Consider the following 18,820-nt stretch of genomic DNA (forward strand, 5'->3'; position numbering starts at 1 on the left):
GCTGCCCGAACCTCGCTGCCGATGCTCTCGCCCTTCCTTCTCCGCCTTCCATGCCTGATCCAAAGTGCACTGCTTCCCCACCACCACCGAAGAACCAACAGCTCGGGCTGCCCAGGCTCATGGAGAAAAGAGATAGAAGTCTCAGAGGAAGGGGAAACATGGCGGCTGAGGTCAAGGTGGCAGCCGCCCTTCTACCACCACCATCGCTGCAGCATCAACGTCCCGAACGTGTAGTATGTATGTATGTATTTAAAGCGTCCCCAAATTCATTGAAAAAAATCTGGTAACCTTAGGTTAGAGTTGCATGTAATAACTCCCTTCTGTATCTTTAATTCAGATGTGGCCCTCCAGGTGTAGCTGACCTGCAGCTCGTGTCAATCCTGGCCATTGGCCATGCTTGTTTGGGCTGATGAGGCTCATAGTTCAACATCAGCTGGAGGACCAAAGGATCCCTCAGAGTAGTTTAACTCTGAATCCCTCTTCCCAAGGACGTCTGGGAACTGTAGCTCTGTGAGGGAGAAAGAGTCTCCTAACAATTCTTGGCACCTTTAACAAACCACAGTTCCGTGGACTCTTCAACGGAAGCCATGACTGTTTAAAGTGCCATGGTACTGCTTTAAATGTGTAATGCCAATAGGGCCTATATTTCCTTCTCTCGCACTTCAGTAGACTAGGACATTTTTCAGTTACAGCTCTAAGTCTATCTGGGTGAACTTAGAGAAGAAGTCCCATCTTGCTCCTCTTCTGCTAGTCTTGTAGGAAGCAATGGAACTATGTGTACCATTTGTTCCCTTCAGGATCACTCAGATGTTAAACAAGGGAAGGCATAGCGGTAAAGGCATCTTCTTGCTAAGTAGTGACAAAACAGGACAGGTATCAGAATGGAGGTACTGCCTGGTCAACAGAGAGAGGAGGAGGAGGAGCATATGGCAGAGCTGGCAGAGAAAAGATAAATTACTCCAGTTGTTGACAAAGCTTTTCAAAGCAATAAAAACAAAAGTTCACATATTAGTCATATTATTCCCCCACAACAAGTGGACTGCCTCACCTTAAAATTTAAATGTCAACTGAAGGCATCATGGTTCGCTAGTCAGGGGGGGAATCACTTCCCTGAAGCACAATTTCCCTCAACCAGTGGAGAGTGGAGATAAACAAGATTCTGGCACAGCCTCCTTGGCCCACCCAAGGGTGTCCATGTTAGCATTCTGTAAACTACCTTGAATTTCTGAAAGAGCAAGTTCTGTTTACTGACGCTCACTCATATGCCTACTTGTTTCCGCAGCCAAGCTGAGGGAAACATAAGCGACTGTAGCATGACCAAGAAAGCCAGCCACTTCCAGGTGGAGAAATCAAAACTAGAAACAGAACTGCTAGAACCCAATGCTAAGAATTTGTCAAGAATGTATAACTTGTTGCTGAAATGGAATACACAAGATGAAACAGTTAAATCAGCTATGATTAAGTGGGCACAGGACAATGGTCATAACATTATGTTTGCTGACTGTGAACAGTTGTGGACCACCGGTATAAAATTTACGGCATGTTATGCCTTAAAGGAAAATATAATGAAAATGATCTATAGGTGGTACATGACCCCAGTCAAGCTAGCAAAAATCTACCATTTGCCTGATAATAACTGTTGGAAATGTAAAGAAACTGAAGGTACTTTTTATCACCTTTGGTGGACGTGCCCGAAGATTAAGGCTTTCTGGGAAATGATATATAATGAATTGAAAAAGGTACTTAAATGTACTTTCCCTAAGAAACCAGAGGCCTTTCTCTTGGGCTTTGTCGGCCAATTGGTGCCAAAGAAAGATAGAACCTTTTTTTATGTATGCTACAACAGCAGCAAGAATACTCATCGCAAAGTATTGGAAGACACAAGATCTACCCACTCTGGAAGAATGGCAGATGAAGGTGATAGACTACATGGGACTGGCTGAAATGACCGGCAGAATCCGTGACCAGGGGAAAGAGACAGCGGATGAAGATTGGAAGAAATTTAAAATTTATCTTAAGAAACATTGTAAAATTAATGAATGCTAAAATGTTGAGGTTTTAGAAAAAGGGGATTACAGCTGTAAAAGATTAAGTAAAAGAAAAGAATCAGGGAAAATCTGATAAAACCAAGGGGTAGGATTTGCTGAAATAAATTTGGAAATTGGGATGCAGAAAGGGGAGGTATGGGGAAGTCGCTGAAACAAGGCTTAAGAAAAAAGGAGCTGAAATTATACATGTATGTTTGTGTGTTTGTTTGTTTGTATTGTGTGATGTTTGTGTTTATAAAAATTGTGAAAATCTAATAAAAAATTTCATTAAAAAAAAGCCAGCCACTTCTTGTGTTCTTATCTGGTAAATCATCCTGTGATCCTCTGATGAAGGACAGTATAGAACAGGCATCCCCAAACTCGGCCCTCCAGATGTTTTGGGACTACAACTCCCATCATCCCTAGCTAACAGGACCAGTGGTCAGGGATGATCGGAACTGTAGTCTCAAAACATCTGGAGGGCCGAGTTGGGGGTGCCTGGTATAGAACTTTAATAAATGAATTAATGAATGAATAGCCATTTACTGGTCACTCTCTGCAGTTCTTGTCCCTCCAACTTAAATCTCAATATTTTAAACATTCCCCCCTCCCCAAATGAAGCACACATAGGGTATTGGAAGGGAGAGCAGGTTTTGTCCAATTGTATGTGTCCTTCAGGGGCACAGTTACCCCATTCAAGACCAGGGAGTCCCCCACACGTGCTCACCCCCTGTCTCCTCAAAACAGTACTTCTGTCTTGTCAGGATTCAACCTCAATCTGTTAGCTGCCATCCATCCTCCAACCGCCTCCAGGCACTCACACAGGACCTTCACTGCCTTCACTGGTTCTGATTTGAAAGAGAGGTAGAGCTGGGTATCATACGCATACTGATGAACACCCAGCCCAAACCCCCTGATGATCTCTCCCAGCAGCTTTGTGTAGATGTTAAAAAGCATGGGGGAGAGGACGGAACCCTGAGGCACCCCACAAGTGAGAGCCCAGGGGTCTGAACACTCATCCTCCAACACCACTTTCTAGACACAGCCCAGGAAGAAGGAGTGGAACCACTGTATAACAGTGCTTCCAGTTCCTAGCTCCTCTAGACGGTCCAGAAGGATGTCATGGTCGATGGTATCAAAGGCCGCTGAGAGATCCAGCAGAACTAGGAAACAGCTTTCACCTTTGTCCCTAGCCTGCCAAAGATCATCAACCAGCACGACCAAGGCAGTTTCAGTCCCATGATGAGGCCTGAATCCCAATTGGAAGGGATCCAAATGGTCCATGTCTTCCAGGCGTGCCTGGAGTTGTTCAGCAACCACCTGTTCAATCACCTTGCCCAAGAATGGAAGAATTGAGACTGGGTGATAGTTGCCCATATTGGTTGGGTCCAAATATGGTTTTTTTTAAAGCGGTTTTTAAGAAGCAGGTCTGGGAAGGCTCTCTCACAAATGCCAACAGAAAGCACTGTCCTTCATTAGTTCTGCCACTTCCCTGGAGAGCAATTTACTGCAGCCATTGTGTGCTCTACTAGAGTTTGCTAACACAGTCAAGATTCAGAGGTACTTACGTATCTCAGGATCTTTTATGCAGAGTCCGACTGAGTTATCAGCCTCCACTGACACAAGCTTCTAAGACAGGTATAGGGAACCTTTGAGCCTACAGATGTTGTTGGACTACAACTCCCATCAGCCCCAGCAAGCATGGTCAATGGCCAGGGATGATGGGAGCTTAGCATGAGGGCTAATAGTTCCCCACACCACTTCTAGAGTCTTGCTGCTCATTTTTGACCCCACATAAATCATTCAATCCCATTTCACTGTTCCTTCCTAATGACCATCAGAAAGGCAAAATAGTGTTTTCTGTCATGGCCATTTATAGCATGCTTATGAGTGATGGGTAGAACCCAACCCATCTTTTGCCATGAAAATGCCACTAGTGATGGTAGTTATTTCAGATTAAGCTGGAAGTGAGCCCCGTTGAACTCACTGGGACTTCCTTATGAGTTGATGTGTATAAGGATTGTTCTATAAGTAATCAGAGTACAAGGGTGAGGTCTTAAATAGGTGGCGTCACTTGGTTAATGGAATTTGGGGCTTTCCTACACTGTTGTGTGGCCAGTATTTTGACCATATTATGTTCTGATTAATTCTCAAGGGCCGGAGAGCTTCCCTCCTTGTTCTGTGGCTGTGCCTTGTGAAAATCCAATCTTACCCACTGAATCAGATCTTATCAGTTGCATGGAAAATCGAAAGATTTTGCTTAACTGAGCTTCAGTTCTGTTGTATGACACATCCTTCAATATGATGCCCCCTGTTCCTGTGGAGCTACACAAACCACTCCATCTAATTGGCTTTTGTGATGGGCTATCAGCTTCTGAACTCACTTCAGCCTTGACTCATTCAAGGGTTAATTCTGAGACCGAACTGAATTGAAATGGGGCACCTGGTGGGTCACTATGAAAACAGGATGGTGGACTAGATGGGTCTTTGGCCTGATCCAGCCGAGCTCTTCTTATGTCCTTACAAAGGAAAGTGAGCAACATACCAAGAAGAGGAGCTCTTGAGACTCTTGTCTCTTAGGGTGGTTCTGTAGGTTTGGCTGTTGCTCAAGATCTTGCCACTCAACTTGGCAGGAGGGTTCTTGAGATGGGGGCAGCAATCTTTGTCAACGTTTGGATGCTAGCCACCATTTTGAATCAAGATGGTTGACAGAAAAGAGACTTTGACACGACTTTGTCCAATTTTTGGCGTAGGCTCTGTCACCTCTTGATATATCTTTGCCACACTGGGTTCCTGAGGTGGGGGTAGCAGACTTCATTGCCATTTCAATGTCAGGTGCCATTCTGAATCAATATAGCAGGCCAAATCACTTTGGTGTTACTTTGCCTTTTTTTTTTTTACACAGGTTAGCCCACCTCTTGAGATATCCTTGTCATGAAGGTTCCTGAGGTCAGGGTCTACATCAACGTGTGGGTACCCAGTGCAATTTTGAATCTGGATGGTGGACCAAAATGTGACTTTTGTATTGCTGCATCCATAGCATCCATGGAAGGGACGCGGGTGGCGCTGTGGGTAGAACCTCAGTGCCTAGGACTTGCTGATCGCATGGTCGGTGGTTCGAATCCCCGCGGCGGGGTGCGCTCCCGTCCTTCGGTCCCAGCGCCTGCCAACCTAGCAGTTTGAAAGCACCCCTGGGTGCAAGTAGATAAATAGGGACCACTTACCAGCGGGAAGGTAAACAGCGTTCCGTGTGCTGCGCTGGCTCGCCAGATGCAGCTTGTCACGCTGGCCACGTGACCCGGAAGTGTCTGTGGACAGCGCTGGCTCCCAGCCTATAGAGTGAGATGAGCGCACAACCCTAGAGTCTGTCAAGACTGGCCTGTACGGGCAGGGGTACCTTTACCTTTTTATCCATAGAATCATAGAATTGTAGAGTTGGAAGTTATCCTGAGGGTAACTTTTTGGCATAGGTTTGGCAACCTCTTGAGATTTTGTCGACAAACTTGGCATGAGGTTCCCACCATGGGGGCAATGGTCTTTGTCGATATTTGGATGCTGGGCACCATTGTGATTCGTGATAGTAGACTGAAATATGATTTTGGCATGACTTAGCCCTTTTTTTTTTGCATAGGTTTAGCTGCCACTAAATATATCATTGCAAAACTCACCATGAGGCTTGGCAAGGTCAGAGCAGTGGACTCTGTCACTGTTTGGATGCTAGGCACTGTTTTGAATCAAGATGGAGGACTGAAACATCAATGTGGCATGACTTCACCCATGTTTTGGCATAGATTCGGCCTCTTGAGATTGTTCCCAAACTCAGCTGCTGGCCCTGGGGAAGGAAGGCCTTCTCTGTGGCAGCTCCTAAGTTGTGGCATTATAGGTTTGAGCAAGGGCTGAAGACACAAACTTCTTTATCCTGGCATTTGGCCCATCCTATTCCTGTGACTGTAATGTGTGTGTGCTTTTAATTCTGATTTTTAAGTTGTTGTAACCTGCCATGGGACGCGGGTGGCGCTGTGGGCTAAAGCCTCAACGCCTAGGGCTTGCCGATCGAAAGGTCGGCGGTTCGAATCCCCGCGGCGGGGTGCGCTCCCGCTGTTCGGTCCCAGCGCCTGCCCACCTAGCAGTTCGAAAGCACCTCCGGGTGCAAGTAGATAAATAGGTACCGCTTACCAGCGGGAAGGTAAACGGCGTTCCGTGTGCGGCTCTGGCTCGCCAGAGCAGCGATGTCACGCTGGCCACGTGACCCGGAAGTGTCCCCGGACAGCGCTGGCCCCCGGCCAATAAATGTGAGATGGGCGCACAAACCCCACAGTCTGTCAAGACTGGCCCGTTCGGGCAGGGGTACCTTTACCTTTACCTTTAACCTGCCATGGGACCTGCTGGTCGAAGGCAGACAATAAATGCAAACAATAACAGCAACAATAATAACCGCTCAATAAACAAGTCATCTTCCAGGTAGTTCCTACAATCTTTCTGCGACATGCCTGAATAACCCAGGACTTCACCTGCCTAGGGCATCCTTGTAGTGACTCCTTCCAAGGTTCTCCCATGTAAGGATAGGTGCTGCACTGACATTATAAAACAGGTCTCCAGTGTTTTTTAATGCATTTATTTTTGCGACTGAGTTAGAACAATTTCTTGACAGGCTGAGACATAACTGAGGCTGGAGTCAGTTTTCTAGCATCCCTGCCGACACCAGGATATTGTGTTTTTTCTACAAGTTGCACCCTGCAACGTATTGAGACAGGTCCTGACCTTGGCAATGTAATCGCCATGCCACCCTGGAGGGGAAAATGAACAGATATGAAAAATGAACTGTGCGTGCATTTTATCAGCTTCAAACACAGCTAGGTTGTCCGTTTTCTCCATTTGGATTGAAGCTGGCTGGGGATGAGGGGAGAATGCATCAAAACACAGTTATATCACAACTGGATCGACATAGTTTGTGGCTACGGTTGTGTGCACACTGTTTCACAAACCAGTGGTGGGGATACTTTGGATACAGAGAAAACATGAGTGTGCACAATGCTTTTGTTTTATCACTTGACTTGTTTCCCTATGCAAAACTTTCTTAACTAAAATAGATGTGTTAAAGAACATATATTAATTGATATCATCTAACACGGGTGTCAGGGAACTGACATCGGAGCTAAAGGCGGAGGGAAGGCTCTCAAATGATGCTGGAGAAGGGCCCAGCAGGGAGAGAGGCAGCTCCACAGATGGGGAAGCAAATCAGCGCAACACCAGGGATATAGAGGGGCTGACGGGGGAATCAGCGAGAGGGCTCCAGGACTCTTCACCGGACACCAGCGGTGAGAGCACGGGTCCTCCGCTACCCACGCCCACACTGCGCAGAAGACTTCCGCGCAGAGAGAGTAGGAGGAGACTGGGTGTCAAACAACTTTTATGTTGGAAAAGATTTAAGAAACACCCACTGACGGATTCTGCTAGCGACTGAGGCAGCCACGAAGTGAAGGGCTGCCCAGACTGAAAGGTTTAGCAAGGCAACAAAGCCTGGAGAGGCGGCAACTTACGCACGAGCAACCCATACACATTACAGCAGGGGTTGTCAACCTGGTCCCTACTGCCCACTAGTGGGCTTTTCAGGATTCTAGGTGGGCGGTAGGGGGTTCTACGGCACAAGCTGAATCCTCCTTCCATTGAGCACTGGTGGGTGGTAAGGAAATTTTACCATCAAGAAAGATGCATTAGTGGGCGGTAGGTATAAAAAGGCTGACTACCCCTGATCTAACAGATCGCCATGGGCCCCCCTTGAAAAACTGAAATGCAGCACATTTCATAGGCATGGCAACTTAGACTGTGTGCACATTAGTGGCTTGAAACAGAGTGATGTCGTTCCCCTGCTGTCTCCCAACTCGCATTTTTACATTGCTGTACAGACCGGGGGGGGGGCAGGTTGGGGATGTCTTCATCCAAGGCTTGTTACCTGATTTGTTTCCCTGTACATTCAACCCCCCCCCCCCAAGACTTCTGTTCAACTTCTATTCTGTTCATCTGCACATTTGCAATGACTGTCTCAAGTGGACACACCTCAACTCAACCGTCGCTTCCATTTTCAAATCAAACAGGAGCATTTCTAACATAATTGTGGCTCCCTCATATTCCCCAGCTCAGAGGGAACTGCTGCTTCTGCGGTGATTGTGGTGTTTAGGGTGTCCCTCCACCTCTCACAAGGGAAGACCCTTCTCCCAACAGTTCATGGGCTTCTTACCAGGCACCCAGTCCATTGGGTGAATTGTCAACGACAACCTTAGCACAAGCCACATCTACGGCGATGTTGTCCGTCAGCAGTTCTGCAAGGAAAGGAGATGCAATAGGAGCATGAAGCAGGGGTGTAGGGGGGGCAGCCTACCCCAGATGTCATCCCAGAGTGGGGGTGACAAAATCCCCCCTGGGCGGACTGGGCGATTGCCCCCAGGTGGATTGCCCCACCCCCTTGGCGGATCGCTCTGCCCCCGGGTGCACGACATGTGCACCATTCCAGGCGCCCGAGCAGCCAGCTCCACCGCTGGCATGAAGGGGCCCTGTTGGGATGTTATAGGCCTGGTGCAGTTTTGAAGGGACAAAAGAGATGTAAAAAGGGCCGGACAATATCACCTGACTCTCCCATAGTTGCAACCTTTTCTCCCCTCCCACCTGGCATGGCTCTTATGAGGCGGTCAGAAATACAACAGGTGTAGCTTCCTCTAGGATGGGAAAGCTGCGATGGTGGGATGAAGCTCTACGTCAGGCATGGCCAAACTTGGCCCTCCAGATGTTTTGGGACTACAGTTCCCACCATCCCTGACCACTGGTCCTATTAGCTAGGGATGATGGGAGTTGTAGTCCCAAAACATCTGGAGGGCCAAGTTTGGCCATGGCTGCTCTATGTGGAATTTCTGTCTATTTTGCAAATGCTAAAGAAACAGGAGCTGCCTGGGAAAAACAACAACTAGTTGTCCTAGACTGACCCTCTGTCCATTAGCATTGTGCTGGTCCAGGGGGGAGGTTACCGTGGGGCGAGGTCCAGGACCTGAGTTGAGGGTCGCCAGACAGTCCTCCTCGGGCAAAGCAGGGTCCACAGCGAAATGCCGGGCAAGGACAGGAACTCTGGGGGAACAGGACTGGATGCTGGCCGAAACAGCTCATCAACGACGTTGCTCCCGCAACCTGGGACCGGGCTGACTGGCCTTTATCTTCTCTGAGGCCAGGGGCGGCCCCGGCCCCCAGGAGACCCGCCTCTCCTGGCCTTAAGGCGAGCACTCCTCCTGGGAGAAACCAGTTCCCTTCGCCTCTCTGCCCTGAGCCTCTGCAGTTCAGGAGAGGCTGAAAGGTTACTGGTCCCAGGGGGAGACTCACCCAGGGACGCGGACTTATAAAAAATATTGGGGGGGCCCGGGAAAGCTCATGAATAATAAATAAGCTCATGAATATGCAAATAAAGTGGCGCCGCCTCCTCATGAGCGAATAGGGGAGAGCGTGCTGCGCCTATTAATCAGCTCCGAAGAAAATTGGGTGGAGCTTTTGCTCGGGAGGGAGGGCAGGAGGCATGCAGCCCGACCCTGTGCATTTTGGGCTGGGGGAGCGGCGGCAATGGCGCTCTGCTGGAGGGGCGCCGGAGATTATTGGGGGGGCAGAGCCCCCCCAAACGAATTTTTGAGGGGGCTCGGGCCCCCTCAAGCCCCATGGAGTCGGCGCCTATGGACTCACCTGTAGGCACTGAGTCCTCAACCACCTCTGGAGCCAGAGTGGATTCACCTGGTGCCTGCTTCTGAGGATCCGGCACAGGTGCAGGCGCTTCAGAATCAAGGCCCTGCCCCAGTTCAGCCGGCCCTGGAGGCGGGGACTCCTGTGCAGGCTGGGATTCCTCCGGTTCAGCCTCTGAATCGGATTCCCAGGCCATCACAAGCAGGCAGCTTGAAATAGCCTTTTGTATCCAGAGGGTAAAAAATGGGGAACAGTCCCTATACACTTACTAATTCCAAGTCAAATAAATGTACCTTCTATGATCTGACTACACAATTTAATGTCCAAAGAGACTACATGTGGAACTTGAAATCTCCTGGCTAGGAGGGCTGCATTTCAGGTAGGAAGCTAGAGCTTTCCCAGCCAGCAGATACATCAACATATGAATAAGCTGCTCAACCTAGACGCTGAACCACAGCTGACTTTTTCTCTTTGGGAGTGCAAATGCCACACCTGCAAAGAGCTGAAGCAGAATGCTCCAGGGTGAGGAAGGACAACTGATCCTTTCTGTCTCCCAGAAGCAATTGATGTGCTGTGCATCACAATTTAGATTGGGGTGGGAAACCTGTGGCCCTCCAAATGTCATTTGGTTCTAACTTCCATCAGCCCCGGCCAGCAAGACCAATGGTCTGGGATGGTGGAAATTGTAGACTATCAACATCTGGTGGGCCAAAGGTTCTCCATCTCTGAAAGAGGCAAATCTCCCTCCAGGAGAAGCCGATTCTCACCAGAGCATTGAATTCCACATATGTTGGAACTTGGCTCGCTGGGACTCTGGCACCAGTAACGGCTGTTGATCTGGAAGATGCCATAGTCAGCACTGCCGTCAGAGTCGTAGTGTATGGCCTGGGTATTGTAGCTGCTCTCATGACATGCTGTGCAGACCCCTGAGACAGAAGGCATGATACGGTCAGAACTAAGTGCGCAGATTCTGAGGAGGATGCCCCATTCTTCACACCCACACGTGTTTTGAAATCCTGCCTTATCCAACTGTCCAGTGAGTCCGAGCTGCGGACTTTGGTGGCAAAGGGGTGGAAGGAACAAGAACCCCAGACAATAACAGACTGGCATTATAAGCTACAAGAATTTGCTGAAATGGCCCAGTTAACAAATACCCTGAGAGGCAATTCAAAACAAAAAATTACAGAAAAGTGGGATAGATATAAAACATGTTCAAAAATACAGTAAAGGTTCGCTATCTATGCTAGCATTTGATTGACATTGGAGTGAGATTGAGTTGAGAAATACATTGAGAGCACATATTGATATAGGAATGTATTAGATAATATGTAAAGAAACATACAATAATAACAGTACATTAATTTGTAAAAAAGGAATATACAACAGGAAAGACAGGAAGTCTAGTGTATGTATATGATTTTGGGGGGGGGAAATGTTTTTCCCCTCCCTCTTTGTTCTTTCTTTCTTTTTTTGTTTCATTTTCTTTCTAGGTATATAAAAATTTTATATACTTTTTGTATACATGTTGAAAATTATATTATAGTATGTCCTGTAATGTAATATGACAACATTTACCGATGTAATATAAGAATGTTAACAAATAACTAAAATGCAAATTCAAAAATAAAAATAAAAAATCCAGCTGTCCAGTGAGTTCCTGGCTTCATCACATCCACCTCTACGCTGCACCCTTCCACTTCTCTGTATGTGGATGCACAAACCACATTCTTCACCCTGATTCATTCATTCACACACATCATGTACACCGTATTCCTGCAGCCCTATAAGGTAAAAAGGTAAAGGACCCTAGTCAAAGGTGACTATAGGGTGTGGCGCTCATCTTGCTTTCAGGCTGAGGGAGCCGGCGTTTGTCTGTAGACAGCTTCCTGGGTCATGTGGCCAGGACGACTAAACCGCTTCTGCCCAATGGGACACCATGACAGAAACCAGAGTGCACGGAAACAACATTTACCTTCCCGCTGGAGCAATACCTATTTATCTACTTGCACTGGTGTGCTTTCAAACTGCTAGATTGGCAGAAGCTGGGACAGAGCAACGGGGGATCACCCCATCGTGGCGATTTGAACCCCCAACCTTCCGATTGGCAAGCCCAAAGGGCTCTGTGGTTTAGACCACAGAGCCACCTATGTCCTATAGCAGCCCTATAGCAGGATGCAGCATGCCATCTTCCAAATTAGCTATAGAAATGCGGAGGGAGGACACCTTCCTCTCATAATTACAGCTACACACCTAGTCAGTCAGACCCAGGAGATTAAGCACTCTCCCCAGCAGTGGCGTAGCGTGGGTTGTCAGCACCCGGGGCAAGGCAAGTAATTTGCGCCCCCTAACCTGTGGATTTGCGCCCCCTAACCCCCAGATGTTGCACCCGGTGCGGCCGGCCCCCCTGCACCCCCCACGCTATGCCACTGCTCCCCAGATGTAGTGCATAGCCACCTGCCGCCGCTGCCCCCTGCTGCCCCCCACTCAAATAAATTCTGCCTTTTCATAATGCTTGCCTAGCCAATACCCAGATGTCGCCCAATGGACTTACAGTTGGCCAGGCTATAGCCAGCATAACCATCTAAGCCCAACTGCTGGAGCCTCTGAGCCAGCTCACAGCGGCCATAGACCATGCCTTCTCCTGTGGTGAGGAGACCAGCAAGGAAGGGTAGCAGCCAAAGAGCCTTCATCGTTGTAGTGCAGGAGGTCAAGGTAGATGGTGAGGGTGTCACGCCTGCTTTTATATGGGCTCTTGGGCACTCCTCTGGAAAGAAGCCAAGGTCTGCATGATGTTGCCAGACACTTGAGGACGTTCACCCTGACCTTGCTTAGCTAATCTGCATGTGTGTGTCGACAAGAAGAAGGGGACATGACTCTTTGTGTCCCACTCCCTGTGGCGGAGGGCTGAGAGCTGTAGCTCCAGGATCCAAGTTGTATTACTAGATTTTAATCAATTCATTTTAAAAAAAGGAATGCCATACTATATTTGATAAATTCACAATCTAATCAATTTAATTCCTGTATTAGAATTTTTACTTTAATGTACAAATAGGGTAATTTATGAGAACTTTCTATGGTTGGTATTCAGCTAAAACACTCAGCGTAGACCGGCTGAAATTAAGAGACCTAACGGGCCATATGCAAGGAATTTTTTGCACTAGTGCAGAAGTGTAGAAACTTTTTGGCTCCTGATCAGGATCAGCCTCGCAAGGAAAAGGCAAGGGGGGGGGGAGTCTGACCTGCTGGGAGCCTGAGGGCCCGATTCCTGCCTCTCTCCACCTGGCTCAGGGCGGGGCCTGATGGGCTTTGTAAGAACTGCTGCTGCTGCTGCTGCCACCCAGCAAGGACTGGGGTATTTGGGGGATAATTTTGTTTGGAGTTTTTGTTGTTATTGATATTAATTTTTTGTATCTTTATTTTTATGTGGAAATTGTTCAGTTTGGTTATGTAGTTTTTGATGTGTTTTGTTTATTTTTATGACTACTTTGCTATGTTTGTAATTATGTAAATCTTTTCATATCGTAAGCTGCCTTGAGTATTAGCTGTGGAAAAAAGGTAAAGGGACCCCTGACCATTAGGTCCAGTCATGGCCAACTCTGGGGTTGCGGTGCTCATCTCGTTTTATTGGCCAAGGGAGCCGGCGTACAGCTTCCGGGTCATGTGGCCAGCATGACTAAGCCACTTCTGGCGAACCAGAGCAGCGCACGGAAACGCCGTTTACTTTCCCACCGGAAAGGTACCTATTTCTCTACTTGCACTTTGACGTGCTTTCGAACTGCTAGGTTGGCAGGAGCTGGGACCAAGCAACGGGAGCTCACCCCATCGTGGGGATTCGAACTGCTGACCTTCTGATCGGCAAGCCCTAGGCTCTGTGGTTTAACCCACAGCACCACCCGCGTCCCCTAACTGTGGAAAGGTGGCATACAAATAAAATGATGATGATGATGATGGGGCACCCCTTCAACCACATGACGCCGTCTTTCACTATAGCAATTGGCTTTGCCTCTGCTCTTGGCAATTTCCATGGTCTAGTCAAAAGGACTTTCCTATGGCTGTCGCTTGACTTTCACCACCTTATCTTATCTTACCACCTCCTGAACCCAGAACAAACAGTGGGAGTGATGCCCTCTGATTTGTTCCCTGCTTATTGTTTTTGTCCAGTGGAAAAACTGGCACCTAGTTATTTGCAAAGGCAGTCAACTGGCACAGCCTGTTCCTTCACCGCTGGGAAGGGTGCCAAGTATTTTCATGTCTGTGTATTCTTGCATATTAGTTCTTCAAAAACAGGTCTTGGTGGCCCAATATTTTGTGGCACAACCCTGCTAAGGGTTCCCAGCCCATGAGGTAAAGGGAGCCCTGACTGACAAAGCATCCAGGTGAGTTGAGCAGATGTGGGAGTTGGGCAGCAGGGCCAGGAAGTCAGGACAACCCGCCCTGCTTCTCCTTTCCTTGACCCAAGCTTTCAATAAAGTAACGTGAAGCACAAAAACAAGTATGTGGGAAGAAAGCCAGAAGGGGAGTTTGGGCTTTCCAGTGTTTTGAACTGTCAGTCACAAGTATACCTATCTCTGTTGGACAGGAGTCTTGGGTGTGTCTGAGGTGCAATGAGCTCCTGGGTCTCTATGGACAAATCTTTTCTCTTGAGGCCAAGGTGGCAGATTTGGAAAAGCGAAGAGAGGCAGAGCAGTTGATGGATGAGGCTTTCAGGGATGTTATAGCTGTGTCCCACTCCCAGAATGGTAGGGAGAATGATGCTCTTAGGGAAGGAGAGTATCACTCTGAGGAAGAGGGAAGCAGTTCCTCTGAAGGGACCTGTTGCTTAGGGGATGAACAGCTATCCTCTTGATCCTCTTGTGCTGTCATGGTCCAGTTCATGGGCAATCAAAGTCCTGGCAGGGGATGTCAGGACCAGGGGAAAGATAGCAGGGTGGGAGCAGGAATGGGGGTCCAGAAGCCAGGAGTCAGGAAGCCAAGGTTCGGGAAGCAAGGAGTCACAAAGTCAAGGGTCTGAGGATCAAGAAGCAAGGAGTCATGAAGAAGAAGAAGAAGAAGAAGAAGAAGAAGAGTTTGGATTTGATATCCCGCCTTTCACTCCCTTTAAGGAGTCTCAAAGCGGCTAACATTCTCCTTTCCCTTCCTCCCCCACAACAAACACTCTGTGAGGTGAGTGGGGCTGAGAGACTTCAAAGAAGTGTGACTGGCCCAAGGTCACCCAGCAGCTGCATGTGGAGGAGCGGAGATGCAAACCCGGTTCCCCAGATTACGAGACTACCGCTCTTAACCACTACACCATACTGAAGTTAGGGTTCCAAGGATCAAGAAGCAAGAAGGCACAAAGTCAGGGGTCTAAGGAACAGGAAGCAAGGAGTCAAGAAGCCAAGGTTCAAGGATCAGGAAGCAAGAAGCCAAATGCAGCAAGACAGGATGTGTGTTGCTGTGGCAAAGAGCCGAAGGGAAATGCTGACCTTATATCCCTTCCCAGCTCTTGCCACCAGGTGCTGTGAGTTACCAATCGGCCTCACCTGTGAGGCCGCGCCTTGCCTCTTCAGATCAAACTTAGGAAGGCCCCAGTCCTGCAAAGCCCTATTGGTCACAGGGCCTGGCTCCTGCACGCACACCTGACATGTGCCAAGGATATTTCTCCACTGGGTGAGTCAAGTGATTTAAGTGCTTGAGGGCACTTGAACCCTTCTGGCCAGAAACAAGGAAGCTAGATTAAATGCTCCCTATCCAGGTTCCCTCAGTCTGTGAGAAGAAATGGACCCCTCTGGCTTCCTCTGGAGCTACAAAAGCATCCTTTAGCTCCAGTTTCTATCTGAATTTCCAACCAGTGACTTATTTGCTCATTTGTTAGACTCTGCATTTTTTTATCTGAACGATGTGCGCTCAGCAATTGTGTTTAATGCCTATTGTGTCTTGCTTAGTGACATCGCTGGGGCCGGTCCCATGACATCAGCAGGGCCTGCCCTTAGCTCTCAGGTTGGGGCACTGGAATCTCAGGGTCTGGGGTGCCCCTGACCTGGCAACTCCAAGCACAAATGTTCATCCATGTGCAATAAAAAGGACGTCTGGAGGGACCCATAGGGTTCTTCAGCAGCCAGCATGACCAGTCTGAGAGCAGTCATGCCTGGTAAATATACTTTGTTCCCAGACTGAACCAGTAACAGTTATTTTCAAATGAAAAGGCAACATTCATCCCAGAAAATTGACATGACAACATCACAAGGAAACTTTTATGGCAGATTCTTTTAGAATGGAGAGTGAGGAACCTGAGACCTTGGGACCAAATGCGGCCCTCCAGGCCACTCTAACTGGCCCCTAGGACTTTCCCAGGCCATACCCCTCCCTGGCCTGCTCAGCACCCTTCTTTGCTGCTTTTTCCTGGCAGGAACATGTCTTGCATAATGCTTCTTGTTTGCTTTTTCCTGGCAGGAACATGCCTTGCATAATGCTTCTTGTTTGCTTGGATGGGACATGGAGATGGATGTGTGCAAACTGCTGGAGTTTGCCTGGCTGGGATGGAGCCTAATGTGGAAAGGTCAGACCCGTTGCTCCACTGACTTTCCCTCTGGTCATGCTCAATACTGGCAGGTGACCCCTAGACGGTTGTCTGGGACAGGTTCTCCACCTCTGTTTTAGAAGTATCAACAACACTGTTTTCATGATGTGTGCCTTGGCTGCTTTGTTCAGATTTGTTTCGAGTTCATCTTCTTTTCTGTGTATTTGGCTTTGTTGATCTGCACATTTCATGCCTATACGGTCGAGACACTGGGTGGGATTCAGCTAAGTTGTTGTGTGTGCAGAATGAGGCCCACTCGCACAACGGGACTTCCCTCCACGCTCTCCCCTTCTTGCACCTCCCTAAATCTAGAGGGTATGGAAAACTCCTAGAACTGTGAGGGACTGAGCAGAGGAAGAATGGTGGAGACTGCCTCCCCGGGAGAAGGAAAAGGAAGACAGTATAGATACAAAAATACAATCTCAATAATAAAGTTACAAGATAATAACAAGGAAGTCACGCACGGGTGGAGGGAAGACACAGGGCAAGAAATAAGAAATGGATAAATGTTGGTAAATAATGAAATGTGAAAATGTGAATTTACGAATATTATATAAATGTATCATTATGTAAAGATTTCATATATGTAATAATAAATTACAACAGGGGTTTGAGGGAGGTCACAGCTCAGAGGCAGATGAGGTGGGAACCTGGGAAATCATGGGAGAGTCGGAGCAACACCCAGCTGACACGTTGTCATTAAAAAGAATTCCAGACCCTCCATCTCCCAGAACCCAGCGAGCCTTAAAAGTAGGAGAGCAAAGAGATCAAAGACAGAGGGCACATAGCAGCACCCGCAGAGGAGACAATGAGAATGTTGAATGAGGAAGTGGGAGAGATGGGGGTGGAGATTCACTCGGGACAACGCCATTATCCAATAGACTGGGTTCTGTAGCCTCTCTCTGTAAAGACTGAAATAAAAAAGGACGGTAAGGAACTTTCCCTTGTCTTTATACTTTCCTGGGCAACCAGCTGGGAGCCGCTGACAGCATCCTGACAAGAACAGGTGTAGAGGGTGCTCTGTAAGAGGAAAGACCCATTGTGTGAGCAGATCTCATTCCCTGCATGCGTACCACTAAATGGAAATAGCGACACTGTGCTGCTAAAAAGCACTGTGAGAGAAGCTTAGAATTGTCGTGTTGCCTGACTTATGGACTTTAAAGCAATCAAGGCAAGCATCAGAGTGGCAAAATTTCAAGTGCCTTGGACGCATTATGTTTTCTCTTTCCATGAGACAAGGTCGACTGTATCCAAATCCTAACTGCTGATGGATTGCCCCCCACCTCCCACAATGTGCTGGGACTGTTTCGCTGTACAATCAGCAGCAGGAGAATGTTGTTGTGCTCCTGTTCTCTTAGGGAGTTTGCACGGGTATTTGGTTGGCCACTGCAGGGAAGCAAGATGGTAGGCAAGAGAGGCCAAGGGTGGGGAAATTCAGCCCTCCAAGTATCTCTACCCAGCCCCCAGGATTCTCCCCCAAGCCACACACCTCTTCTCCCATGGCCCCCCTCTCACCAGCCCTGCTTCACACCCTCCTTGAGTATATCTGCCTGGTTGGAATATGCCCTGGCACTCTGACGATGGCTTTTGCTTGTCTGGATGGAAGCTGGAAATGGGGTGTGGAGCACAAGAAGAAAACAGCGTACAGTGGTACCTCAGGTTAAGTACTTAATTCGTTCCGGAGGTCCGTTCTTAACCTGAAACTGTTCTCAACCTGAAGCACCACTTTAGCTAATGGGGCCTCCTGCTGCTGCCGCGCCGCCGGAGCACAAATTCTGTTCTCATCCTGAAGCAAAGTTCTTAACCTGAAGCACTATTTCTGGGTTAGCAGAGTCTGTAACCTGAAGCATATGTAACCCGAAGTACCACTGTATTGCACAAAAGCAAAATGTACATTTGTTGTTCCATCTACAGTGGTGCCTCGCAAGATGAAATTAATTCGTTCTGCGAGTTTTTTCGTCTTGCAAATTTTTCGTCTTGCGGAGCAATGCACCCTGCGTATTAACAGTTTTAAGAAAAAGGAAACAAACTTGCAAGACGTTTTCGTCTTGCGAAGCAAGCCCATTGGGAAATTCGTCTTGCGAAGCAACTCAAAAAACCAAAAACTCTTTCGTCTTGTGAGTTTTTCGTCTTGCGAGGCATTCGTCTTGCGAGGTACCACTGTACTTCTGCCTCTGGCCCCACCCACCACTGGCATGTAGCCCATAAATGAAACGTGGCCCTTGGACTGAAAAAGATTCCCCAACCCCAAGAGAGACCTTTTGTTTGATCCAGCTGCGCTCTTCTCACATTCCTAACCAAAGCATAGAGCTGGACCCAAGGGTCCTGCTGAAATACAGCAGACCGAAGGAGCTGTTCTTTTGAACAGGCAAGGGAAAGAAGACCCTGGTCTATTTATAGACCAAGTCTGACCAATCCAGAGGCTCCATCCTGTGCCAAAAAATGTCTCTGAGACCTGTGCACATGCAGCCCTCAGTAGCTAATGGGGCTAAGTTGCAGCTATAGGTGAATGTAGTTCTTG

General features: G+C 48.1%; 1 protein-coding gene and 1 long non-coding RNA gene across 2 annotated transcripts in view; both read right to left on the reverse strand.

The window, feature by feature from the left end:
• The window catches only part of LOC309522363, a 232,603-nt gene that overhangs the window by 57,867 nt on the left and 155,916 nt on the right, over positions 1–18,820 (reverse strand). The window lies entirely within an intron of this gene.
• On the reverse strand, positions 6,627–12,463 carry LOC309522317 (lysozyme C, milk isozyme-like). The gene is made up of 4 exons (XM_082205578.1): positions 12,292–12,463; positions 10,508–10,666; positions 8,266–8,347; positions 6,627–6,814 (listed from the first exon to the last, which is right to left on the reverse strand). The coding sequence occupies exons 1-4, from the start codon at positions 12,428–12,430 to the stop codon at positions 6,748–6,750; spliced, it is 447 nt and encodes a 148-aa protein (XP_082061704.1). The 5' UTR covers positions 12,431–12,463; the 3' UTR covers positions 6,627–6,747.

Source organism: Podarcis vaucheri (genome assembly GCF_965113315.1).
Source record: "Podarcis vaucheri genome assembly, chromosome: 17".
NCBI classification, from domain to species: domain Eukaryota; kingdom Metazoa; phylum Chordata; class Lepidosauria; order Squamata; family Lacertidae; genus Podarcis; species Podarcis vaucheri.

Coding starts and splice junctions, on each gene's coding strand:
- LOC309522317 (XM_082205578.1), bottom strand. CDS start 12,430: ATGAAGGCTCTTTGGCTGCTACCCTTCCTTGCTGGTCTCCTCACCACA. Junction 8,348..10,507: donor ATGTGGAATTCAATGCTCTG/GTGAGAATCGGC, acceptor CTTTCCTTGCAG/AACTGCTGACGGACAACATC. Junction 6,815..8,265: donor CCCAATGGACTGGGTGCCTG/GTAAGAAGCCCA, acceptor TTTCCCCTCCAG/GGTGGCATGGCGATTACATT.